This window comes from Protomyctophum parallelum (assembly GCF_964188405.1).
Source record: "Protomyctophum parallelum genome assembly, chromosome: 7".
Classification (NCBI taxonomy): domain Eukaryota; kingdom Metazoa; phylum Chordata; class Actinopteri; order Myctophiformes; family Myctophidae; genus Protomyctophum; species Protomyctophum parallelum.
This window is the reverse complement of record NC_139705.1, coordinates 28,071,780-28,091,486: the sequence shown is the minus strand read 5'-3', so window position 1 is coordinate 28,091,486 and position 19,707 is coordinate 28,071,780. Positions and strand designations below refer to the sequence as shown.

General features: G+C 42.5%; 1 protein-coding gene across 2 annotated transcripts; it reads right to left on the bottom strand.

The window, feature by feature from the left end:
- Positions 1 to 8,575: 8,575 nt before the first annotated feature.
- On the bottom strand, positions 8,576 to 19,326 carry kctd6b (potassium channel tetramerization domain containing 6b). 2 transcript variants are annotated; one of them, XM_083769430.1, is made up of 4 exons: positions 19,178 to 19,326; positions 15,858 to 15,926; positions 11,039 to 11,365; positions 8,576 to 10,387 (listed from the first exon to the last, which is right to left on the bottom strand). In XM_083769430.1, exons 2-4 carry the CDS (start codon positions 15,882 to 15,884, stop codon positions 10,031 to 10,033), a joined length of 711 nt encoding a protein of 236 aa, XP_083625556.1. In that variant the 5' UTR covers positions 15,885 to 15,926; positions 19,178 to 19,326; the 3' UTR covers positions 8,576 to 10,030. The 2 variants fall into 2 exon arrangements, with proteins under 2 accessions (XP_083625556.1, XP_083625557.1); XM_083769431.1 differs by having other exon boundaries at positions 15,858 to 15,971; positions 19,186 to 19,326.
- Between the last annotated feature and the right edge of the window lie 381 nt (positions 19,327 to 19,707).

The window sequence follows — 19,707 nt, the reverse complement described above, 5'->3', positions numbered from 1 at the left end:
TATTTCAGAAAATATAAAGCATGTGTGAAAAGAAATGCGTGTAAGTAGTAAGTACTACGTTAGCCTACTGGCAGTGTGCACTGGGCACAAGTAATGTGTTTTTTGGCAGCAGTGTTTTTGGCAGCAAATTTTGATTTTAGTATGATTTATAGGGCTCCATTAAGCAATTCATATAATATGACATATAATATTACAGTTTTATGAGCTGGGGGCGTGTTGTATGTCATATTGCAATTTTGGGCATGTTAAGAAGCGCTTTCGACACCCCGTGGATTGCGCAAAACGGCCTTGAATTAGTCATGGGTGTGTTTAAGGAGTGTTTGAGACGTACCCAATCAACATGTCCGTACTATTCTCTTTACCAGTCAGCTGATGTCACATATGGAATGCGCACTTTGGGGATCGTGGTATTACATTTCTTCAGGCTGGCACCATAGAAGACATGACATGACTTTGTCACATTTGGGTTAATTATTCCTATTGCACTGCATGCTGTCACCTTTATGCCTCAAAATAATTTGTTTCTATTGAAAAACACCAGTAAAATAACGTTTATTATATTTTATTTCATTCAAGTCATGATGAAGGAATGAGTTGAATGCTGCTGCTTAATGCTGTGCCTGTGGCCCCGATGGTATATGGTCTTCGCTCGTAGCATTTTATTGAAGAAGACTTGAATCGGGTGTATGCATATGAAAGCAAACTTCCCAAGGATTATGGAGATGTTTTTATTTATTTTTAAGGTTGAGAAATGAAAGAATTATGGCCGTTTCTAATCTCAACATTTTACAAAAAAAAAGACGCAAAAAGAGGCTGTTGCCATGTCTCATAGAAACAAGTAAATAGGTCTATAAAAATAAGCGCATATAACAGGGGTCTGTAACCTATTTTAAATGAAGTGCCATGTTTTTATTTTCTAGATAGTGAGTATGCCATGACACCACAATGACACCACATTAAAATAAAAAAAACATATTTTGATTGTCCACAAATATAAAGCTCTTCCTTCTTTTTAAATATGTTCTTGCACATTGTTATAATGATCATTATATATATCCCCCTGCAGTCAGAGTTCATAGTTTTAATAAATGAATGTGATGCATTGTGAGCTGGTATAGATCTGCTATTTTCAAAAGTAATCTTGGAAATTTTTAATTTAATCTTTGGATTAGCCGTCCTTAGTTGGGCAAATGCATTCATCTGGGGATCCTTGACATGGGAATGTGTTGTGTGAGGATCACTGGTTTAAACAACATTAGGAGAAAAGCCCAAATAACCCCTTTAGAAACAAGAAAAGCAACCACAACTAGTAGGCTACAACTACCAATATTTACAAGCAACTTTACAGAAAAAGAAGCCGCTTATAATAAACAGACATGGCAACACTCCAGCAGCCTCCCAGAGCCGCTCAAGTGTAAAATCAAACAGTGCTTTTTGCGTTTATGAGGTGGTCAGACCCACGTCTAATCGTTATGTGCCGAGTGTTTTTAGGTCAAGGGGCTTAATAGCAAATTGCGCAAAGCGAAAATAATTAACATATGGACACTCCCACAATGCTAAAATATTCAGGAACGCCGTATGCCATATGTGTGTGCGTTCAACACGGGCCGATATGGCTTTCATAATACGATTGTGCGCAGAGCGAGGGCAATTTATGTATTACCCCATTGTAAAACGGATCTTCAAAATGGCACCCATAGTCTCTTCAATAGTTTTCATTTAGTTTCAGTCACATTTTAGTCAACTGGAATGATTTTGGCATGATGAAAATATATTCCATAATTCCAGGGACCCCCATAAGAGAAGATTTTTACGGCTCTAGCAGTGATTCTCAACCCGTTTAATTTCAAGGACCCCCAGTTTGACATGCATTAGTCTACAGACCCCCCATTTAATGGCATTTCTATCTCTCGGACCCCCAATTTATATTGTAAAAATCGATGTTAATTTAACTCTGAGAGTGTACAAATGGAACCAAATGTACCCGTTAGGGGCTTAGAGTTGCAAACCTATAAGGGTCCATTTGGTTCCAAACCCTCACACTAACCCTAACCTCCCACGGGGCAGCACACCTAAACCTAGCTCTGGTCCATAGCTCTAATGCATTGCCGCATTAGAGCTATGGGTCAGAGATAACCTTCTCCTAACCCTTAACGCACTCCTCACCAACCTTAATCCGGTCGCTTTTAAAATGGGGGTCCACGGCCAAATACATATCAATGTGGCATTATGTGGGGGTCCTTCCTTGACCTGATGTAGAGAGAACTATGCTGATGTAAGTCAATGAGAAGAGACACTGCATGTGTATAATATGAGTGCAGCAGGCAGTCTGGGCAGAGTTTTGGAACATGTGCACCTCACTGATTATTAGTAACACTTATATAGGCAATTAGGCATACAGAATGTGCTATCCTGTTAGCTTGATGCAGCTACTGTAGGATGCGGTAGATTTACAGAAGGTCTATATTTGTAGTTAAATTATCTATAGAGGGTATGCGCATGCATAAAGTGAATGGCACATCGAGTGGCAAATCAACATACAAAGTGAGTTTAACATTGTTTAACGTTGCTTAATGCAATCAGATAGGACTTCTGTTTGGATGCATGGGTTGTCAAGGCCAGAAAGTAGCTTTTTGACACTCAGTAGGCGTTCCTGCATAACTTCCGGGTTTGATGATGATGTCACACGCATACCCTCTATACCAGTGGTTCCCAAAGTGGGTTCCGGGGACCCCCAGGGGTCCTTGAGGGAGTTCCAGGGGGTCCCCCCAGCTAGTTTGGAGGGGTGCATACTTAGTTTAGACTAGTCATTGGTTAGACACAAGGTTGGTGAGGGATGCGTTAAAACGACCGGATTAAGGTTGGTGAGGGGTGCGTTAAAACGACCGGATTAAGGTTGGTAAGGAGTGCATTAAAACGACTGGATTAAGGTTGGTGAGGGGTGAGTTAAAACGACCGGATTGGGGTTGGTGAGGGGTGCATTAAAACGACCGGATTAAGGTTGGTAAGGGGAGCGTTAAAACGACCGGATTAAGGTTGGTAAGGGGTGCGTTAAAACGACCGGATTAAGGTTGGTGAGGAGTGCGTTAAGGGTTAGGAGAAGGTTAGCCAACGCCAACGCAGGGAAACTGGAAGTACCCTCACTAAAAACGCCGGGACAACGCTCCACACGTCCCAAACTCTTTTCCCTTCTGGCTCCAAAACTGTGGAATGCACTTCCCATTGCAGTCAGAACTGCAGCATCACTCCCAATCTTCCGCCGTAGCCTGAAAACCCACCTTTTCAGACTCCATCATGGCCCATAGCACTTACCCTAACCCCTTAGATAGCATTTCTGTTGGCTTAGATAGCATTTGACACAGACTTATAGCATGTTATGTAGACAGCACTATAATTGTATTGTATATAGTCATAGCACGCCATAGTACATATGTATAGCATAGTAGTAAATATGTATAGTTTATATGTATAGTGTATGTATAGTTTCATTATATAGATATTCCACTGTTACTTTCTTAGCTTACGCATGTTTCATGATATTGATAAATGCTTTTATGTGATGTATTCCCATGCTTTTGTTCTTGCTTAAATGTAAGTCGCTCTGGATTAAGAGCGTCTGCTAAATGCCTAAATTGTAAAATTGTAATTGTAGCTCTGGTCCATAGCTCTAATGCGGCAACGCATTAGAGCTATGGACCAGAGCTAGGTTTAGGTGTGCTGCCCCGTGGGAGGTTAGGGTTAGGGTGAGGGTTTGTAACCAAATGGACCCTTATGGGTTTGGAACTCTAAACCCCTACAATTAACATAGATTTGTACAATATAAATTGGGGGTCCCACTCCCAGAGATAGAAATGCCATTAAATGGGGGGGGGTCTGTGGACTAATGCATGTCAAACTGGGGGTCCTTGAAATTAAACGAGTTGAGAATCACTGCTAGAGCCGTATAAAAATCTTCTCTTATGGGGGTCCCTGGAACTGGAATTATGGAATATATTTTCAAATGGGGGTCCACGGGCCAATTAGTGTCAATTTGGGGGTCCTTGACATGAAAAAGTTTGGGAACCATGCACTGATCTATAGGCCTACTCACAGAATCCCTCCACCATCACTCTATATTATACACATATATTAATTTAGCCCCATATGTGCCCTCTCCCTACGCTCATTCTGTAGCTCCGAGATGAGCTACAGAATGAGCGGAGAGGGCATATGGGGCTAATATTAATTATACTTCGTCCTATCCTGTTAGACGAACCACTCCATACTGGTTAACAAGCTTAAAGCTATTGGTTTTGATAGCACATCAGTGAGCTGGATGCAATCCTACCTGGAGGGGAGAGAACAGACGGTGGAGGTGAACGGAACACTGTCCCCTCCCCTCCCAGTGAGCTGTGGTGTCCCACAAGGAAGCATACTAGGGCCTTTAATGTTCCTAATATATGTTAACGACATGACTTCAGCTTGTGACTGCAACTTGTTCCTGTTCGCAGATGACTCAGCACTGCTGGTCTCGGACAGGAACAAACTGCAGGTTGAAAAGACCCTCAGCTCTGAACTCGGTAGAATCTGCACCTGGCTCGCTGATAACAAACTATCCTTACACCTGGGAAAAACTGAATCCATCCTCTTCGGATCAAATAGTAATCTCAGCAAGGCAGATGGCTTCTTGGTTAGAGTGGGTGACAAATTGACAATATTATCACACGAAAAGATCAAATTACCTACCTAGGTTCCATCCTGGAGGCCAATCTTTCCGTGATAAAATGGCCACCAACGTAATCAAAAAAGTCAATCAAAGAACAAGATTCCTTTACAGGATCTCCTCACTGGTCAGCAAAAACACCTTGAAGACCTTAACAGGAGCCCTCGTACAAGGTTTCTTTGACTATGCATCCACCTCTTGGTACCACAGCACCTCAAAGGCCCTTAAAACAAGGCTCCAGACCTCCCAAAACAAACTGGTCAGGCTCCTACTTGGCCTCACCCCCCGAACCCACCTCACCCCTGCCCACTTTGACAGGCTGGGATGGCTTAGGGTCGACGACAGAGTACAGCATCTTGCAATGGGTCTGGTCCACAAGATTCGATACACCACCAAGATACCCATGTACCTGTCTAAATACTTCCTTAATGTAAACGAAGTCCACACCCACAACACCAGAGGTAGTGCAACAAACCATGTACAACCCAGATTCGGCACAAACAAGGGACTAAATTATTTTCGCTCCTATGCCACCAAAATGTGGAACGCCCTACCAACAGTCATTAAGACATGTGAATCCCTTGACTCCTTCAAAACCGCTCTCCCAAAGGGCTGCAATTCGAAACTGGCCTCTGTAAAATCTGAATCCCCCCCCCCCCCCATTTCCCCTCACTGTATAATGTATCTTTTCCCTTTTTTGCTTCCTATATGATGAATTCCTGTTCTGTTCTTTAGCTACATAGAAATGTCTATTTGTATGTCTCTAAATGTTTGTATGTCTCTAAATGTTTTGATGAATTGAACAATGTGGACCCTGTTGTAAACAAGTGTAATGCTTAATTGGGTCGTCCACTCACAGTTAACAGTCTTTGTATTGAGTTTGTGCTTAAAATGTACTGTAAATTCTACAAACTGTTAATAAATATTGCAATCAATCAATCAAGATATAGGCTAACAGCATTTGAGTGAACTTACAGAATGTCTCTCATGTCCAGTCCTATCCTGACGTTTATCATGATCCACTCCATCATTAAATATGCTTACAGAAGACATTATAATACAACAGATATAGCCTACTTATTACTTACAGAATGTCTCGTGTCCTATCCTGACGTTGATCATGATCCACTCCATCACTCCTCCTATGCAGAAGAACACAGGCAGGAACCTGTAGGGTCCGAACCTCTTTCTGCCAGGAAATAGAGCCAGGAGATACTTCACTATGGGCTTCGTCTCAACCATGATGCTTATAAACTTAACCTGTTAAATCTACACTGTCTGAATCAGTCTTAATGTCTGTTAAGTCTAAATGTCTGAATCTGTCTTAATATCTGTTCAATCTACTGTCTTAAAGTCTTCCAGGAACCAGAGCCAGGGAATACGTCACTGTGGTTTTCGTCTCAACCATGATGTTGAAACTTCAATAATACATCTATACAGTCTTATAAACAGTCCAAATCACACTACTTGTCCTTCTCAAAACCTTGTTGACATTTCGTCCCTGACTATAGTGACTAAACGTGAGGAGTTTTTATTTTAACTAGTCCAAAACGAAGCGGGCGGTTGACTGTGGTGAAAACAGCGCCTCCTCCCGCCCGCCGTTGTTTCGACTGCTAAAACGAACGTATCCAATCTTTGTACACGTCACATCCGGGTGTATAGTGACGCAAGAGAAAAGATATATCCTAGTCTGGAGCACTTGTGCCCCCTCTTGGCCAAGTCCCGTAATGACAGTCCTGACTCTAGCATACAGCCTAACCAAATACCCTTATGGGTCTGTAACTCTGAGTGTACAATACAAATGCAACCAAATGGACCCTTATGGGTCTGTAACTCTGAGTGTACAAATGGAACCAAATGGACCTGTTAGGTTACATTTGGATCCATTTGTACACTCTGAGTTAAATTAACATTGGTTTTACAATATAAATTGGGGTTTCAGAGATAAATGCCATTAAATGGGGGGTCCGTAGACTAAGTCTGAGAATCTCTGCTAGAGCCGTAAAGATCTTCTCTTATGGGGGTCCCTGGAATATCTCTTCAAATAGGGGGGTCCGCAGGCTAATCAGTGTCAATTTGGGGGTCCTGACGAGCCGAAATCATTTCGGCACTACAGCACCGAAACAGCTGTAAAATAGGAGTATGAATCGGCCCTTAGTCTGTGTCCAAAAATGTAGTTTTGGCTTTGCAGGGCAGATAAGAGTAGACATACTGATTGTAGCTTTAAGGGTCTCTAGATCAAAACAGGCTTCATGTGCAAAACTAGTCAACAAGGTACAACAATGTGCATAATATAAAAACATGACTTTTATTATTATTATTATTATGAGGGCATTGATAAATAGCCTACCTACCGAGTGGTTTCAGGTTGCATTTACACATTACATACGTGTGGCTTGAGATTCTATCGGTTTAAATTATGGCTTGATATTAAACATGCAGGTAACAATCGAAACATACATTGGGTGTTCAGCAACATGGTCTTACTACCAGGCACCCTGGATAACATTAAATAATGTAGATTCAATAGGGCATCATTCCATCGCAATTCTTGTCATCGCAAGAATGGCCGTGGGGGTGAAATATGGCGTGATTAAATATAAAAAATGTGCACAAAATCCAACATTTCTGCTTGTATAGCTTACATTGTTAGCAATACAGTACTCGTGGTCGGGCTTGATCAGCCTGCTCACAGTTAGCCGCAATTTGCAACACTAGATATTGTTTTTACATGTTTAATCTAGAGTTGCAACAACAACCATTGACAGCCCATACATCCAAACAGAAAAGTCCTATCCCATTGTATTAAACGTTAAACTCAACAACATTGCAGATGTACAGAAAGCTGTAATTATGCTTTTCTGCAGAAATTCCTTGCAGGTGATTACTTTTTGTATTTTTCTATGAGTGAGTTTGAAATCACTCAACTGCTCAAGTTGACTCAACGGCCCTACGGACCATCTTTTTTAAATTGCACATAATGCAGGAGGCAGCAGGACATTGTGTTATTGAAAATGACAAATATATTGAATCAGATAGGACTTTTCTGTTTGGATGTAGCCTATGAGCTAAATTCAACATAGTAAAAATAAATCTAGAGTTGCAAATTGCGGCTAGGTCATGATCAAATATGTGCAAAATTGTCTGTGTCTTAGAAGTAAAACCGATTGATTACATCACTTGCACATCAACCAGTATAACGTTACATTTTGTTTTTTAAATCTGGTTTTAATGTCGCTGATGTTATCCGTCTGTCGATAAAAAACCTGGGGTAGAAGCTTGTTCCATCATGTACCACAATGAATAATAAAAAAAAATACAGAAAACACATCCCTCCGTATGAAAATGTACACCAACATTATTGATTCCGTCTTAATAATCGTGACGCTTAAGTGATCTATGCTTAAGTCGTGCACCGGTGCCGCACGCCAACAATAGCAGATCTACAAGCTCTGAGGACGAGTCGTTGTGAGCATGTAGATGTTGCTATTGTTAGTGCCGTGACACACACACACAGCACACAAACAACTAGAACTAGACTAAACTATTTCTAACATTAATATCCTGATGACAAAAAAACACTACAAATGGAATCTAGATAAAGCAGTAGTTCACCCAAAAACGTACTTATTTTCTAGCAATTACACACACCCGCCTTGAATTCACAGAGATTCTTTCTGGGCCCAGACAGCGAGGGGGGGGGGGGGGGGGGGGGGGGGGGGAGTGATGCTGCAGTCAGAACTGCAGCATCACTCCCAATCTTCCGCCGTAGTCTGAAAACCCGACTCCATCATGGCCCATAGCACTTACCCTACCCCCTTAGATAGCATTTCTGTAGACTTAGATAGCATTTGATACAGACTCATAGCATGTATGTAGACAGCACTATAATTGCATTGTATGTAGTCATAGCACGTTGTGTATAGCATAGTAGTATATATGTATAGTTTCATTATATAGATATTCCACTGTTACTTTCTTAGCTTACGCATGTTTCATGATAAATGTTTTTATGTGATGTACCCATGCTTTTTTGTTCTTGCTTAATGTAAGTCGCTCTAGATTAAGAGCGTCTGCTAAATGCCTAAATTGTAAAATTGTAAATTGTGTAGAGTGGCCACATGGCAACTGGAAGGAAGGTTGGGCAAGACTCTGAACCCCTAATTGCTCCCGATGTGCAGGTTGATGTCTTGCATGGTTTCCTCCGCCATTGGTGTACGAATGTGTGTGAATGGGTGAATGTAATGCACAATCTATGTAAAGCGCCTTGGATAAACGCGCTATATAAAATGCACCATTTACCAATCATTTGATGACTGGTGGAGACTCACAGGCCCCTTTTACACCAGGGTTGAACCGGTTCAGTTCTTTTTTCCCCACCTACTATTGAACCAGTTCAGAGCGTTTACACTGAAAATGAACTGGTTCAGAACCCTAAAAGGTAGCAGGTTCCGTGAAATCACCAAGGTTCCAATAATCTAGAACGGAACCAGTTTGGTGGAAAATGAACCAGTTCTAGAACCAAAGTTTATTTGGTAGAAAAGGGGGCCAAAGAGTCTCCTACTACTAACGATGATCCGGTCATCGAAATATTGTCTTACGAATGCGACAAACAAAAAGAATCCCCGTGAATTCAAGGCTTCACGGGACGTGTAATTGACTACAAATAAGTCATTTTGTGTATACTACTCCTTAACCCATTAAGACCTGGAACGCATCTGTGTCACTGTATAGCTTTTAACCACTTTAACCATTATTTTAAACTTTAGCTGTTGAGGAATAGCAGATCTACAAGCTCGGCACCGAGTGCCGCGCTACTAGCTTGTAGATCTGCTATTTTAGAAAAATTGTGAAAATGTGGCGCAAATCTTTTAATATATATTCTTTCCCAGCGAACATTTTAACTCAAATCTTTGTTTCTGGGAGGTCCCTGGAACAAAATATTTTAAGATATCGGGTACGCACCAAATACATATAATTTCAGGGGTCCTTGACATGAGATAGTTTGGAGCACCAGTGATATAGAAACAACAGGTATTACAGAAAAAACTGTCTTAGGGCCGATTCATACTCCTATTTTACCGCTGTTTCGGCGCTGTAGTGCCGAAATGATTTCGGCTGAAATCTTTTTAGGACGGCACCCGCCCCCCGAACCTCAAATGACGTCACATTGTAGGCTCTACAGCGCCGAACCGACTTTTATTCTGCTCTAAAATAGGAGTATGAATCGGCCCTTAGACTTAGAAGACATTTCTTTTAGAATCGGCCTCAGGTCTAAATGGTTAAACAAAAAAAGAAGGAAAAAAAGGCGTATCGCTGGTTAAAAACTCAGTCTTCGACCTTGTGCGCCGGCCGACAGAAGGTCCAGTGGTGCTCCACGGTGTTCTCGTTGGCACGCTCACTCATGTGGTGCACGCGCGTGTTGCGTATTGTGAACCCTTGCTTCGTGATGTAGTCAATCAGGTGGACGCGCAGCGCCACCTCCTGGTGGTAGTCGCACGGGCCGAAGGTGAAGCTCACCTGGCAGTCGCGCGTGTCCATCATGTGCTTGTTCCACTTGGTGAAGGAGTTGGAGATGCCCTCGAGCAGCGAGTGCACCTTGGTGGTGACCGTGAGCTGCGTGATGATCACTGCCACCGGGTTCGAGTACTTGGAGAGCTTGCGCGTGCTCGACAGCTCCACGACCTTAGTGGATGTATAGGAAGGAAAGGAAAGGAAAGAAAGTGTGTTATTTATGGAGACTCTGAGAAATTACTACAGTGGTGGGTGGGAAGAAAACATACTCTGTTGCAGCAAGTAAAAACAAAGTCCGGAATTCAAAAAGAATTAATGCGTCACAATGTGACGCATTGTGAGCTTGTAGATCGTCTAATTTCAAATGTGTGTGTAATTGTGTATATATAAAATCTAGAAATTGGAAGAGAACAAATAAATCTATTTAATTAATACAAATATAATTATTTTTGTAATAAAAATAACCAAGCTTCGGCTTCAGCCAATAACTTTTCGGGCCAAATAATAGGCACTTTGTTGAGCAAGTTGTGTACTGTAACTGTACTGTAAAAATTGCTCCACAACTGTTTCGTTTAAAACAAAACAAAAATCTGACCCGCCTGAAGTGAGTGGTGCTGTACTGTAATTGTACTGTACTGTACTGTGTGTGTCTGTGTGATAAGCTGTGCAACAGTGACACTTGGTGGTAAACAAACATTATACATCGTACAGCTCCCAGGGACAGACCCAGGGACACACATAGCTGTCTATAGGAGTGGTTGCACCACTCCAAAATAAAATAAAATAAATGCCCGAACGAACAAATTAACTAATAACCAACACCTGCTCGAAGACGTCGGGAGGGTACAGCGGCTTGGGCTCGCTCAGGCACTGGATGAGCGGCTCGATCTGGTAGAAGTCGGCCTCCTTGCGCAGCAGGTCAGTCTCCGTGAAGTCCACAGGCAACGTGAGCTCCGACGTGCGCAGGAAGTTGAGCACGTAGCGGAAGAGGGAGCCGTCGCGGTCGATGAAGTAGTGGCCCTGGGCGTCACGCGTGGTGGGGAAGTCCCCGCGGAACATGGCGCCCAGCATGGAGTCCGGGTAGCGCTGCAGCGTGGACAGGCTGGTGGTGTACAGGGCGCCGCCCACGTTCAACGTCACAGGACTCATCTGCACATCATCGGCGACAAAGAGAGAGATAGAAATTATTTTAACCCATTTCGATCTGAGGACGATTCTACAAATGTCTTCTAAATCGTGACAGTTTTCTGAAAAACCCATGTTTGTCGTTCTCAAACATTTTCATGTCAAGGACCCCCAAATATATATAAAATTGGCCGCCGACCCCCATCTGAAAATGGGTTGTTCCAGGGACCACCTCCCAGAAGCAAAGATTCGAGTTAAAAACGTTCGCTCTGAAAGAATATATATTCAAAGCTTTGCACCACATGTTCATGATTTTTCAAAAATAGCAGATCTACAAGCTCGAGCTTGTAGATCTGCTATATTTCAATAGCAGCTTAAGTGTAACATAATGCTTAAAACACCAAAAGGGGTTCCCGTCCAAAATGGGTTAACGGTGAGACTGTGTGGAAAGACGAGGTGGCAGTGGCTCAGGGGTAGAGTGACCGGATGTGAACCGCAAGTTTAAACCCGGGGCTCCCCTCAGAGTTAGTGTCGAAGTGTCCTTGAGCAAGACTCTGTACCCCCAATTTGCTCCCAATGTGCAGGTTGGTGCCTTGCATTTTATACTTTAACTATTGAAAAATAGCAGATCTACAAGCTCATAGTGCGGTACCAAGTCCCTGGAACAGTCAGCAGCCAATTACATATATTTTCGGGGGTCCTTGACATGAAACTTTTTGAGAATGACTGACATAGAAACATGTGTTCTTCATAAAACGGTCAGGATATAGAAGGCATTTGTAAAATCGTCCTCAGGTCTAAATGGGTTAAAATGCTGGTTATCGGCAAGTGGTGACGGTGAGAGAGTATGCCAGTCAATGTCGTTCCCATGCCACATTTATCACATGAATGATGTCGTATTTTGAATAAATTAAATAAATGGTGCATTTATATAGCGGCTTTATCCAAGGCGCTTTACATAGATTGTGCATTGCATTACATTCACCCATTCACACACACACACCGATGACAGAGGAAACCATGCAAGGCACCAACCTGCACATCAGGAGGTTCAGTGTCTTGGCTCAAGGACACTTTGACACCAACTCTGGAGGAGCCCAATGCTTCGGTTGATGTTGCACTACTGTTTTATACTCTTACTGTACTATTTACATTATATTAAATGGTAGCTGCATTTTTAATAATTATCAATGGAATTTGTATTTATTTCTAGATCAGTCGTTCTCAAACTTTAATTTCAAGAGTGTACAAATGGAACCAAATGGACCTGTATGGTTCCATTTGTACACTCTGTAAGCTGCAGTAATATCTCGAATACTTTACGGCGGTCATATGATCATGTTAGGGGAACAATCTGGATGCAACACAAACGGTGTGATGTAATCACAAGTCTGCCCTTTGTTAAAAACACACAATGTGCTGGTACAGCGGAGATGTCTTAAGAGAAGTTGTGGTTTTAGTAGCATGACATTCTCGCACGCCTCTTTAACTCCTTGTGTGTGTGTGTGTGTGTGTGTGTGTGTGTGTGTGTGTGTAACGAAGCGACAGGCATGTACTGCTGCAACATGCATTATCGGTCACCTGTTTCAAATTGCACAACTTGTATAACATCGTTGAAAAGTAAATGGTCCATTATAAAATGATAGGTACATTTTTAATTTCTGTTAAATTTAACTTACATTCTGGGGGCCGTGTGCGAAAAAGAAAAAGAGTCATACCTCAATGTTTATGCCAAAAATACCTACATAGCTAGCAACAATGAAAATAGCACATTATAGGTAAAAAACAGTGCTCTTATTGGGCCTGATTCTTCAACGCGCTTCCGCTTATATATTGACGTGACGCTAGCGGAAAGGCATTTACGTGGATTTCCCACATTAATTTGGAATTCATGAAAATGGCCGTGAACTTGACGCTGTCTTTGGTTGGTCGGAAATTCCGCTAAATCCTCCGCCACCTCTTTAGGTGGCGGAGAAATTTTCGGAAGCATACACTTGCATATAGATTTATTCAGAAGGCTTTAGTCTTCATGCTGAATCAATAAATAGTCCCCAAATCTCAGATAAAATATGTAGGCATGTGTCCCCAACATATTGGTCGATCAGCACATAAAAAAACGATATATATATATATATAAAAGCCGAGTGCACTTGTATGCCTAAATGCATGCATTATAGGCAAGTTAGCCTATAGAGTCCCATACAGAAACTGCCCCGCAAGCACGACACATTTCTATTTATTTATTAGGATATTTATATCATGCGCGATTGGGGCTGCAGCTCACTGGCAGCCTTCTACTCGGAAGTGCAACGGTTGTGAGCTTGTAGATCGGATCTCGCGGACTCGCGCTGCATGTTAAAAAACAAATTCACAGTTATAATAAGAACATAGGCTTATCTGCATTCTGCACTGTACGAATCCAACATAGTTTAGTGTAGACAGTAATGCCTGCAGTAGGCGTGTGTGTGTGTGTGTGTGTGTGTGTGTGTGTGTGTTTGAAAGTCGGCCAGTCATATCAGTTTTAAACCATGCAGCTCGCCTCCACTCGTGAACATGACGGACAGACAGACAGAATTTATAATAATGTATATTGATATTGATCACATGGATGCCACACACAGAATAGTTTAACTCACTGGATTATAATTTCTTCAGACAAGAGGATCCCAGGCCTATAATATATTTACTTATGAATGTATGGGCTACTGTTCTTTATCGCGCAACAGTGTCGAGGGCCCATGCAGCCCCCCTCCCTCTCTCGTCTCTCTCTCTCTCTCGCTCTCTCTGAAAAGACGACTTTTGCATTGACAAAAATATCGGATATGTTTTACCTCTGCAAAGGTGTGAGTGAGCACCCGCCTTGGTCCCGAACTTAATTAAATAAATTATAATTATATTGCTTCAGCGGAGCACACACTGTTGTAAGCTTGGATATAGCAGTGACCGCGGCTGTGATCTCAGACAAACTGCTGTCTGCTGAGTCATGCTTGAAGCCTTTTATGGTCGATATGGGGCGTGGATCAATGCAGATGAGGTTGTCGGTTGCTTTTCCGATCACTTTGCACCCGCTGCTTTCAGTATGACATACACCTGCGATACGCCAGCGCACCTGTGGTACACACCACTCTCTGAATAACACGTCATCTCAACGTAGCTTGATCGGACGGATAAATACGATATCTGTTTCCGTCACCGTTACACTCTGGCGCATTTCGTTTTTGAAGAATCAGGACCATTGAGTGGTACGGAGCTATGTGTGTGTGTGGGTGGGTGGGTTCCTGGGTGCGTCTGAGCACGAAAACAGCACGGTTGTTTTTCACCACCTGTGCGCAACCTAACACACACACAAACACACACGCACATATTAACTGTATATATGGTGATTTCGGGTGTGCCAGTACAGTACAGTGACAGTACAGTAGAGGGACCCCCACACGGTAACTGTCATTTCTCAACCGTTTCGGACGCGGGGCGGCTCGCCGGAATCGGGCCGGCACCCTGGGTGCGTTCCTGTGGGTTAGTACAGTGACAGTACAGTAGAGGCTACAGTAGAGGGACCCCCACAAGGTAACTGTCATTTCTCAACCGTTTCTGACGCGGGGCGGCTCGCCGGAATCGGGCTGGCACCCTGGGTGCGTTCCTGTAAAAAGAAAATCACACCCGTGTGCAGTGAGTGGTGCAACTCCGTGTGGGGGTGGGGGGGGAGTTGCACCACTCACTTCACACGGGTGATTTTTTTACATTCCACAGACCAGAGCGCTCTGGGCTCTGGCCACGTTCAGGTGTTTAGACCAGGGGTGCAGTCAGACAGATATTTTGTGAAGCGACTAAGGAAATCGGGATTTCCTGAAAGTTCATATAATGGCCTGTTGTGGCGCTGTCATTGGGCCCAAAAAAACCCCATAGCCCCATAGAAGTCCATGTATTTGGGCCCAACTTCACCTAGTATTACCTTAATAAACATGGGCATGAATACTTTCTGCTTCCAGTCACTAGTTTAAAGTCTCATTTCTAATGTCATAATATTCTTTTTGGAAAATTATGGTCCCATTTATTAAAAGAATTACCATAAAGTCACGTATGTTCTGAGGGGCGTGGCTACCGTTAGTCTATGATCGGGATTCCCCTCCCACTCGAGTCAAAAAAAAAAAAAAAACGAACTAAGAAGAATTAGAAGGGGGGAAGTCCCGCCTCGTTGTCTGGGCCAGCCAATGGCCAGCTGGGCCAAAACGGATCTAGAAAGATGGCGATTTACAATTCAAGGACTGACAGGCTTCAATTTACGTTCATGTTAGACCCGGGGAACGCTTTGTCCATATTTTTTACAGTCTATGGTTTAGACATATATCTAGTGTTGTGTTTATAGACGGTTGCGTCCCCCTCTCAAACGAGCACTTGCCCGGTCGGGCAACCTGAAAGCAAACTCCAGCTTAGTGTTGATTCCTGTCCTGAGCACCAAGTTGTAAGCAGCGCAGACATCTTAAATGTATGAATCATTCATTAATCCAACTCTTACCCTATTTCCCCAGTCTCCATTATCCATTTGTAGATAAAGTTGCCCACTTCACTTCCAGGACCAGGTCAACTGGGGAGCAGAGAATGTAGCTCAGCTTACTTCAATAAAGGCACCCTTGGAAAAGACAGACATCACTGTTTTTATTTAAGGTAATTGTTTTTGCATAATAATCGTCATAATTGTTTCCATGTAGATTTTTTTCTTTTTTTAAGAAAAAAAGTGAAAGAGCAGATCTACAAGCTCAAAACGCATCATGATGTGACGCGATTTTAGCTTGTAGATCGGCCATTTCCACCATTCATATAAAGCATAAAGTTATTAAATAATCTAAGTTAGCTGTCATATCTGCCCCGTGTGCACCTTTAGAGCCTAAAAGCCAAACGGAAGTGTAACACTGGGTTAGAACACAGGGCGGCAGTGGCTCAGGGTGTAGAGCGGCCGCTTGGGTCCCGGATTGCTCCCCCAGAGCAAGTGTCAAAGTCTCCTTGTCTGAGCAAGAACCCCATTGCTCCGGTGAGCAGGTCATGGTTTTTTTCATGTGCTTTTTGAGCGGTGCTTCTGCTCCAATACGCAGCTATGTGTGTCTGTCTGTCTGTCTGTCTCTGTGTCTGTATGTCTGAGCATGGAAAGCTGCAACACGGTAACTATTACTTCTCGACCGTTTCGGATGCAGGGAGGCTCGCCGGAGCCGGGCGGGCCTCAGGTGTAATTTCCTTTGTCTGCTCTGAAGAAGGCTCTGCTGAAATGCGGCAACGTTCGCTAAATAAAGAGAAATTGCATCTTTAATTTTGGAGTCCCTCTTTTTCCATTTAGTTGGTTTATGAGTTAAGTGTATGAATGTGTCTGTGTGAATCTGTGTGTGATGTGTGGGTTCCATTTGTACAATATCTGGTTTATGCAGGTCCAGGGGAAAGAAAATGCCCAAGGATCTACCCATCAATCAAGCAGAGGCAAGATGCACATTTTATAATTTATTCAAGATGGCTTTCTTGCTCCTGATGTGGTGAGAATGTTTCTCAATTATTCCCATCATTAGATGCAGCAGTGGTTTAGCAGCTTCATGCTGTAGACTGCAGCATGTTGCACTATGAGCACTAATATCCTATAGTTTACTGAGACACTGTCTCTCTGCATTCTATGATCCTATACTTTACTGAGACACTACAGCACTGTCTCTCTGCAGTCTATGATCCTATACTTTACTGAGACACTACAGCACTGTCTCTCTGCAGTCTATGATCCTATAGTTTACTGAGACGCTACACTGTCTCTCTGCATTCTATAATCCTAGTTTACTGAGACACTACAGCACTGTCTCTCTTAGCCGCAATTTGCAACTCTAGATTTTTTTATAATGGGATGAATCTAGAGTTGCAATACCCTCCATTGACTCCCCACTCATCTTTTTTGGTTTGCGATCTGCTTGTCTTAAACGACGTTAAACTCACCAACATTGCAGCTGTAATACAAGCTTGAATTATCCTCTTTCAATCTGCCGAGCTTGTTTTTCATAAAAATCCACCATAGAGATGTTATGAGCTACTTTCTGTCAAGACATCCTCTGCAAGTGATTCTGGAGTTTGGAAGCACTCGTCGTATGTCACTGAACGGCCCTGCGTTCCACCTGTTTCGAATTTGCACATAATGCAGGAGGCAGCAGCGCGACCCGTTAATAAAAACGAGTGCTTCCAAACTGCAACACTTAGAAAAATAATCACTTGCAGAGGATGTCTTGACAGAAAGTAGCTCATAACATCTCTACGGTGGATTTTTATGAAAAACAAGCTCGGCAGATTGAAAGAGGATAATTCAAGCTTGTACTACAGCTGCAATGTTGGTGAGTTTAACGTTGTTTAAGACAAGCAGATCGCAAACCAAAAAAGATGAGTGGGGAGTCAATGGAGGGAATTGCAACTCTGGATTCATCCCATTATAAAAAAATCTAGAGTTGCAAATTGCGGCTATGTCTCTCTGCATTCTATGATCCTATAGTTTACTGAGACACTACAGCACTGTCTCTCTGTATTCTATGATCCTATAGTTTACTGAGATGAGACGTCACACTACACTGTCTCTCTGCATTCTATGATCCTATAGTTTACTGAGACACTACAGCAACAGCACTGTCTCTCTGCATTCTATGATCCTATAGTTTACTGAGACACTACAGCAACAGCACTGTCTCTCTGCATTCTATGATCCTATAGTTTACTGAGACACTACACTGTCTCTCTGCATTCTCTATGATCCTATAGTTTACTGAGACACTACAGCACTGTCTCTCTGCATTCTATGATCCTATAGTTTACTGAGACACTACAGCAACAGCACTGTCTCTCTGCATTCTATGATCCTATAGTTTACTGAGACACTACAGCAACAGCACTGTCTCTCTGCATTCTATGATCCTATAGTTTACTGAGACACTACACTGTCTCTCTGCATTCTCTATGATCCTATAGTTTACTGAGACACTACAGCACTGTCTCTCTGCATTCTATGATCCTATAGTTTACTGAGACACTACACTGTCTCTCTGCATTCTATGATCCTATAGTTTACTGAGACACTACACTGTCTCTCTGCATTCTATGATCCTATAGTTTACTGAGACACTACACTGTCTCTCTGCATTCTATGATCCTATAGTTTACTGAGACACTACAGCACTGTCTCTCTGCATTCTATGATCCTATAGTTTACTGAGACACTACACTGTCTCTCTGCATTCTATGATCCTATAGTTTACTGAGACACTACACTGTCTCTCTGCATTCTATGATCCTATAGTTTACAGACACTACACTGTCTCTCTGCATTCTATGATCCTATAGTTTACTGAGACACTACAGCACTGTCTCTATGCATTTAATGTATACATGTGTTCCCCTGTGATCCTATAATTTACTAAGACACTACACTATCTCTATATGCATAAATGATCATCTGCTAAAAGGTCATGACAGTAAATTGTAACCTGGAGATAAACAAACCAAACCTGGCTAACGAGCTATAGGTTTAGCAGCAGGCAACAATCACCAAACAACGATTGATCCAGAATGTAAATGATCTCCCAGGGAGGGATAACAACAACAACATAGGCTACTACTGCAGAATGGATGGATGCATTGCTGCTCATTGCTATGCACTGTATGCAGACAGACAGACGGACGGACGGACGGACGGAGGCTAGGCTAGCCAGCTAGCATCACTACAGTAACACAGAAACAATTAGCTAACATCCTAGTTAGCCACAGCTATCCGCTAAATGATGATAAAACTGAACATTTATAGGGAGTGAAATGTTGAATTAAAACAACGTCCTTACCAGCTCTGTGTGTGTTGACCTGCAGCCCTCTCTAAACAACGACCCAGAGACGGCTCAGTGTGTGTAGATTATTAGAAACACACACATTAGATATTCACTGATGTTTGCAGACATTTACAGTTAATAGTTAACAGGATGGATGATCCTACAGGCCAGGCAGAGCATGCGCACTGTGTGCTACTACCGCAGTCACAGTGTTGCCAGGTTCAGCATAAGCAACCAGGTTTTGAAATTGATTGATTGATTGAAATATTTATTAACAGTTTGTAGAATTTACAGTACATTTTAAGCACAAACTCAATACAAAGACTGTCAACTGTGAGTGGACGACCCAATTAAGCATTACACTTGTTTACAACAGGGTCCACATTGTTCAATTCATCAAAACATTTAAAGACATACAAACATTTAGAGACATACAAATAGACATTTCTATGTAGCTAAATTCATCATATGGGAAGCAAAAAAGGGAAAAGATACAATATACAGTGAGGGAAAAAGGGGTGGGGGGGGATTCAGATT

Excerpts from the sequence above, each read along its gene's own strand:
- kctd6b (XM_083769430.1), bottom strand. The coding sequence starts at position 15,884 with ATGGATAATGGAGACTGGGGAAATAGG. Across the intron at positions 11,366-15,857 it reads ATGGAGACTGGGGAAATAGG|ATGAGTCCTGTGACGTTGAA; the intron begins GTAAGAGTTGGA and ends GATGATGTGCAG. Across the intron at positions 10,388-11,038 it reads CTCCCGACGTCTTCGAGCAG|GTCGTGGAGCTGTCGAGCAC; the intron begins GTGTTGGTTATT and ends ACATCCACTAAG.